Source organism: Orussus abietinus, unplaced genomic scaffold, assembly GCF_000612105.2.
Source record: "Orussus abietinus isolate OABI.00-Male unplaced genomic scaffold, Oabi_2.0 scaffold436, whole genome shotgun sequence".
Taxonomy (NCBI): Eukaryota; Metazoa; Arthropoda; class Insecta; order Hymenoptera; family Orussidae; genus Orussus; species Orussus abietinus.
In genome coordinates, this window is record NW_019394592.1 from 4,275 (window position 1) to 11,849 (window position 7,575).

A 7,575-nucleotide genomic window follows, 5' to 3' on the forward strand; every position below is an offset into this window, starting at 1 on the left:
ACCCACGTTGTAATTTTGCCTGTATCATTTGCGGATGAAATAAATGAGGTAAGTGAAGGGTAAAGTCAAAAAGGGCGCCACGAGTGTTCTTCCCTTACCATCAAATGCGAGCAGTGTTGGTAAGCGTAGGTAAGCCACCACCGTCAACTGCCGCATGGTATTACCATCACGAGTACGTGAGCCGCCAGCGGCAACTGGTAGATGGCACCGCCATCGCGAATGCGGGAGCCCCTACCAGAAATTCGTTGCGCCGCCCTCGGTGGCAAAAACGGTGAAAGCTCACGTACAAAACCAGAGGGCAGCACACGATGCGATCGCGCGACCTACCCGCGAGCAATCTCCCAAGTCATCTCTGAATAGACAATAGGGCGTGGCCTCCGGTTTTCTTTTATGGAGGAACGCATTACCACCGTACCTAAGGATAAAAAAATTACAGGTCTAGGAGATGTGGCCAGGTGAGCTGGTGCCCTGATCTGGTAAGTGCGAGAGAGATAGATATAGAGACGACAGTAGTGCTATCTGGTGGTTGCTAGAATAAGTCTGAAACTTTTCAATACCGGGGTGGATTCCGCCAAGCACGTTTCGGCCTGTCTCACTAGACTTCTAGAAGACGTTGGAACACATCGACTTCACTTTTTCCCAACGCAGTACAGATCTAGAGAGGTCTCAATACTTTTCTTGTGTTTACTTAGTGAAAGACGCCGTTTACAGCAGTTTACAGCAAGCCTTCGAAGAGCTTGGAAAGTGTAATTTCAATTCATTTTCGTCAAGGCAGCTTCAAATATGAAGAAATCGCCGTTAAGTACGCCACGAGGTAATGGCGGTCGGCAAGGCTTTGGGTGGAAATCGCGCGAGTCGTACTCTGGTACAGGTTATGGCTGTCCCAGGAATAATAATTATGAACGATATTCTACGGATTCGAGCGGTAATAATGATTTTATCCCTCTGGGCTTGAGTACTCCTGTAAAACCTGAAAGCAGAAACAGTGGGAATTGGTCTGGTCCTGGTAGTGGGCACGGTTATTGGAATTCCGGAGGATCTGGATACCATCGTAATAATAGCTTCCAAAATAATTCGAGGGCAGCATTCAGGAACTCTCCTTACAGACATAGGAATAAGAAACACCAGGTAAATACTCAAATTTTTAATCCTTTTTGATATTAATAGATTCCTCATTGGTCATCCTGAATTATTTGTTCCTTATCTGCATTTATCTATAAAGTATCATTTACGATTGATTTAACACAGTGCAGCGGTGTAGAAGATTGTAAAATGGATTTGAAAGTGAGTTTTCACATTTAGGGAGTGTGATCAATAATAGTAGATTGAAAAATTTGCAGTCTGAACTTTCTTGTGCAGTACATTATTGAACAAGTACAAAAACGAGTCAGAATTTATCATTAGTCTGTCTTGTAACACCAATTTGCAGGGGGTTCTTTATATCTGCACCATTAATTTGAACGCCAGTTGTGTGTTACCATTGCATTGTGACTAAACATCTGCTATATCTGCCCTAAGTCGAATGTGAATGATACTTGATGCATATTATATTAATAAGTGAACTTCGTTTAATAATGGATTCATAGACGGTAACTGGAAAGGTTGTTACTAATTTCAATAATGAATTTGATTTGGTTTTTGTCTTGTAGGGGCCGCGGAATATTTTGAATGAACAAAACGATATAATGCAGTATGTAGATCTTGCATCTTTCCTTGAAGATCCTTGGGCGGATCTAATTAAAACAGTCCCAGGAACAGAAATTAATATGGAAATGCATAAATTTTCAAAGAAGGAAGGAAAGATCTACAATGCTGTAAGTGAAAACCAAAATTGGGTCGGTGGGAGGCAGGAAAACGAGAATGAGAGTTTAGGAAATAGCGATTCCTTATGCGAGAGTACACCATTGGAAAGTAGATTTTCCCAATTGGCAGATGTCAAAGTAGAGTTAGGTGAAAAAGCCTTGGATAGTTTTGCACAAGGTAAAGAGGAAGTGAGTGCACCATTAAAGAAACAATCGCATAGTATATAGTGAATAAAGCTTATTCTTTATTTTATGTTGCACATACGATATATTTTGTAAATAGTGGTAAGTTTTGTAAAGTACATGATGTCTGAGATTATCAAAGCAGTTTTAGTAACAGTAAGGTTTACTAGATAGAACCTTCTTTGTTAATATCATTTCTCAAGGCAGATAATCGTAAGAATCATTTTGGCAATAAAATGTCACATATCAACTATTTTTACAAGAAAGTTGTAGAATGGTACATCGTGTATTCTAGATGTGTGACACGTGCAATTTTAATTTGTTTACGTTTATTGTACATATTTGAGCGTAAAGTATGCTACATCAATGAATTTTAAAGCAATCGATATGCTTTCTGTATGACTTTCTAAGTATTTAAGATGTTTATACAAAAGTATACGTTTTTCCTATGTTTATAGTGTCATTTTCCCCCTTTTGGGAAAGGAATAAAGGAAGTTCAAAACTTCGTTTCAAATTTGAATTTGTACTAATAGATGGAACAAATCAATGTAGAATTCAGGTGTGATATAATTGAAGGTATTGTTTATCGTGTCGTGTAAAGGATGAAAACAAGTGATCGTTGTACATAAATATTTTGCTATTTATAGTTGTTTGGACACATAATTGTATTATACAAGGTGCCAAAACGTAGATAAGCTCTTGATGTTAAATGCAGAAGATCAAAGTATCGTTAAGTCAACGTGCAATCAGATGTTCAAAATAAGGAAATGGCGATTTGCTATAATTGATCTCTTTTCCACAGATGCGATGACAACTACTGTATATATATTTAAGGTATCGGCGTATTTTTCGTATTTCCGAATAAAATAATTCAATTCGATAAATGTTTTCTCTGAAACCTGTCCCTCAGTCATAAACATACAATTGACCTAAAATACGTATACCGATTTTCACACATAAGTTTTACTTCTGGTAAACTGGTTTCATCAATCGGAACGTTAACAGTTGACTCTTGAATGACTTTTCGAATAGCCAATGAAAAAAGTTTCAATTCTCGAGCGGTAATTTACAAATTTAGGGAAAGCTTAACGTTTAAATTGCAACCTATTTTTATATTCCACAATTATGATTTTGATACTTAAGTGGACCTACACTTCCATTGACATTATCTTTAAGCTTCTTTCAAAGAGAAACATTTATCTTATTCTTAGGAAAAATTCCTTCTAAGTACTCTTGAAAAATTCGGCGCACAAGCTGAGGAGTAAATTAATTACTTATACCGTAAGATTCACAAGGAAGCTTTCGTCTTACAGATTTGGGGATAGTAATAGCGTAACGAAATACCTCTATAAGATTTTCTTTTAAATTGAACAAAATTGGGTAACAGGTACCATTTATTTTGTCAGGCTGCCGAAAGGTTGACGTATTAGGTTCAAATAGTTATTGCGGTTTTATTAATTAAGATTTATGACGCTTTGTTTTAAAATCAAGTTTTTTCCTTTATGTCCATGTTATAGGTACCTATGCAGTTTCAAAGCGCAGATTCTGTGCTACGTTTTGATCACAATAATTGTGTTTTGAATATTAATATCTGTTTCATCTAGACTATTTCATTAAATTAATTAAATTTAATTAAAAAAGAAGCAAATTCGGGAGATTTTCTTGTATGAGTTCAAAATGGGCCGTAAGGCAGTTGTTCTATTGAACGCACAGGGCAATAGTGCTTTCGAAAGTTTCTTGACGCAATGAAAAAAATTTAATATTTAAAACACAATTGTTGGTATCAAAATGTACAACGCAGTCTACGCTTTAAAACGGTATGTAACATGGATGTAAAAAAAAACAACGTTATTTAAAAACAAAGCGTCAAATTTTCAATTAGTAAAAATCGCAATAATTTTCTGAACAACCTAATAGCAACATTGCTCGCTCACGACTCGTAATTCGTAATTGCTATGCACTATCGTACAACATCCATTTAAATTGAATCCTGATCGACTAATCGTACTTTGTCAATTCTCGAATCGTTTAAAATCCAATTATGTAGGAAAATTGTATAGTAAGGTCAGGCTGTATATGAATTAGCAAGTCGATACTGTGGTAGTAACACAACGACGTGCCCTTTCGGGTGGTTACTTAAATAATTGATACGTTTTCGAAGTAATCAATATGTGGCCTATGCCGCGTGACAACCAAGGTCTCGTATTACTGGTTTACATTGATCGTCATACATACAGGAACTGTAAAAAAGAAAAAGAAATCAAACCTTATGCTCTCACGCAAATTTTGGAAGACGAATCCATTCCATTTTCCTCAATCTCTTTATTTTTAATTCGACGATTGATCCGATCTTTAAACGGCATTGTCAACGTTTCGTTAATAATGTTTAGATTGCATAGAAGAAGGGCGTTTCATTCCGCGCAATCGAGAGAATCGTTAAAGAATACGTTTTTTGTTAGAAAATATTGATCGGTATGAAAACGCTCGATATCTAAATGTAAGCTGTTTTCTAACTCAAAGGGTCAAAGCTCGGTATAGAGAGTATTTTACAAGTTGCAAATATTTCGGATTGTTAATCAACTTGGCTGTATCTTGAAATCTTGTAGAGAAGAAAGACATTTTTTCTTTGAAGTGCGGCTCTTACTGAAAACAGGAGGGATGTACCTGACGTTTTAAATTTTATTGCAGATAAAAGTATATATAAATATAGGTACGCCTTAACGTACAAATAATTGACCTCAAAGCTTTTTTGGGATGCTGCGCTCGGTTTGGGATAAAATCATCTTATTGAGGAAGCTTTGTCATTGGTCTGTTCCTTACTTGTTACATGCTTTATGTTTACATAGTGACGTAATTTAGAAATATCTTCGTTTCTTTTTTTTTTTCATCGCTGATATTCGTCGATTTTACGCGATTTGCCCGTTGTCGAATATACTTTTGTATATCCGGTGAAGACTTGTCAATTAAATGCAAATAATACGTCGCGACTACGATGTAGTTAAAGGCCAATTACAGAGAAGTAATTGCAACGATTGATTTTCGTAAGAGTCGAGCATTGCACTCTATTATGCAAGATCGTTAGCACCGAGTTGAGACTTATCGACCACCTTGACATTTATAAAATTGCCAACATGTTTACCTGTAGTAATATTTCCTCGGGTTTTAATAATTCCAAAAGATATGTCCTAATTATTGGTCTACTTCGGGAAATCGGTCGGTTGTTTTAGAGGACTAATTTTGTTTGTTTAATTGAATCGATTAGAGCACTCGAAAATTTCGGAAAGTGAACTAGGCAATTGCAGAATTCTTAATTTCCCCAAACAGGTCCATTTTGTTTAATTGGGAAAAGATTAAATTTCATTTAATCAAAACAAATGTATACGTGAAATAATTTTCACTAACTCGAGTTTTATAAAAAATTATGCATTCAACATTTGCCTAGTTTTCGTTCCCTTTTCTCCAAGTGGAAAAGTGAGCTCAATATAAACGCAACGTTTATGAGGAAGCGTCATAGTTTTTCCGAGATTACACTTTCTAACAATTTAACTGGATAAATAAATTCCCCTTGAATGTCACGTCCAGACCAAGCACTGACTCTAAATACATCTTGAAAATGCCGTAAGTAGTCCTATGTATGTACAGAAAGAATATATCATGACGGCTTTTCGTTGACATCGCTATACTAGGAATGGATATACTTGTGTATATATATAATTTATTATTTGGTCTCATCGATTAAAGCTATAATTTTAGAGTCGAGAGGTAATTAACATCAGGTTTCGGTGGAAATTCGCAGGCAGATTCGATGGTCACTTTGGATGATTAAAATAAAATGATTTTCAAGAATGAATTTTAAAATATTTATGTTAAATAGGCTAAAAAATCTATTTTCACAGAGAGGTGAAATTTTTGATAAATTGTTTCTTTATATACTTCGTTTTACGTGCACTCATTATTTCGCTATTTAGAGAGAATATTTGAAAGCACTCAAAATAAAGCTTGACTTCTCACCATAAGCCCGATAAGCTTAACTCCTCGTGGTAAATTAATTGTTTTATTTCGCGCTACCATTTTGCCTTTCTCCGGCACAGATAAACAACGGAGACTCGCAAACGAGAGAAGTGAGAATATGCGTGAATATAATTTGTTCATTGCGATAATTGAATAACGTCCGGCGACAACTGGCCGGGGTATTATTCAATTGAATATTCAGCCGACCGGTTATTGCCGTCAGGTATTCAATTACGTACGCCCAACGTAATGTATAGTCTAGCAATTGAAAAATCTCGAATGGTGATTTCCTCATTAAATTTCAAATGCATATTTATACATGTTTGAATCATTGCGCCCCTAAGTGAAGAGACTACGGCAGACTCGATTTTCTTCGGATTGAGTGTATTACCAGGTATTATATCTCTATCGACGGTTAATAATGATTATGCACTTCATTAGAATTTTTTATGAGAGCGCAAAGTATTTCCCGACGATAAAGCCATTTCCACGCACACCTACGTAAAAAGCCTATTTTTATCGTTTCTGACATTCATAAGGCATCTCGGAATTTTAATTAAGATCTAGGGATTATCATCCTGTGTGGATACATGCGAATTTTCTGTTTTCGGGTTTACTGTTTCAATGGCATTGTGTAAGTGAAGTTTTATGTCAGGTATCTTCATGTTCGTAAGAACTGTTAATTTGGGTAACAATAAACTCGCTTATGAACGTCCCGTGTTGTGAATTCGCCGCTAATTGCGGCGGTAAGACTTAACAAAGGGAGGCCATAAATCTAATTATATTCATTACAGTCTGGGTGCGGCATGAATAAGACTAGGACACTTATGTTCAATTTCTAAAGGATTCAATACAATAAATCTATCAACCGAGCGACGCGAGTTGCTGGTAATATGTCGTATAGAGGCAGGTGCAATATCGAGTAATTATGATCAACATTGTATAGAGGATGGTGTAATTAATGCAATGTTGTTAGTAGAGCCGTGCATCTTGAGTACGGCCAGTAAGCGAAGGTGAAGCATTGAAATTAAGAATAAGTACAGTTAAATAGGAAGCATTTAAACAATTTTTCCGCGAATATAAATCAAACAATATAGTCTGAGTTGGATGGTTTTTCATGTGTTAACAGTTTGACTGCCACGCGCATTTTATTTGACTGCTATGTCACCCGAATAAGAGTGACGCGGCAGTCAACGTGTTAAAGGTCAGACGACTTTATCACACTGTGGAGCTGATAACAAGTCAATTAATTGCTAATGACGAACAGTTATGTGATTGTAGAAGTCAATGATGAAAAAAGAAATGAAGAAAGAAAAAAAAACGAGTCAGTGGCAATTTGGGAATCGGAATCATACAATGGACCAGTTGAAAGGCAAGCCAAGCTCCAAAAAACACAATCAGCTTCTAGGAAGTGAGGAAACGAAATTCAAAAGCATTATAGAAGACTAATCCTTCATTTTCCAGCAGGGCGAAACTGCGTTAATTGTTAAAACATGGTTCCATGAACGTATTGTCGAAGTTTTCGAACGACTGTCATCCCCCCTCCCCCCGACTTTAACGTTATGAAAATGTAGGGAAA

At 36.3% G+C, this 7,575-nt stretch overlaps 1 protein-coding gene across 1 annotated transcript; it reads left to right on the plus strand.

Moving 5' to 3' along the window:
- Positions 1–411: 411 nt before the first annotated feature.
- Positions 412–2,865, plus strand: LOC105703802. Its single transcript, XM_012432485.2, has 3 exons — positions 412–476; positions 693–1,128; positions 1,650–2,865. The coding sequence occupies exons 2-3, from the start codon at positions 784–786 to the stop codon at positions 2,028–2,030; spliced, it is 726 nt and encodes a 241-aa protein (XP_012287908.1). The 5' UTR covers positions 412–476; positions 693–783; the 3' UTR covers positions 2,031–2,865.
- The last annotated feature ends 4,710 nt before the right edge of the window (positions 2,866–7,575 follow it).

Bases quoted from the DNA above. Each gene is read 5' to 3' on its own strand.
- LOC105703802 (XM_012432485.2), top strand. From the start codon at position 784: ATGAAGAAATCGCCGTTAAGTACGCCACGAGGTAATGGCGGTCGGCAA. The intron at 1,129-1,649 runs GTAAATACTCAA...TTTGTCTTGTAG, and splicing joins ATAGGAATAAGAAACACCAG to GGGCCGCGGAATATTTTGAA.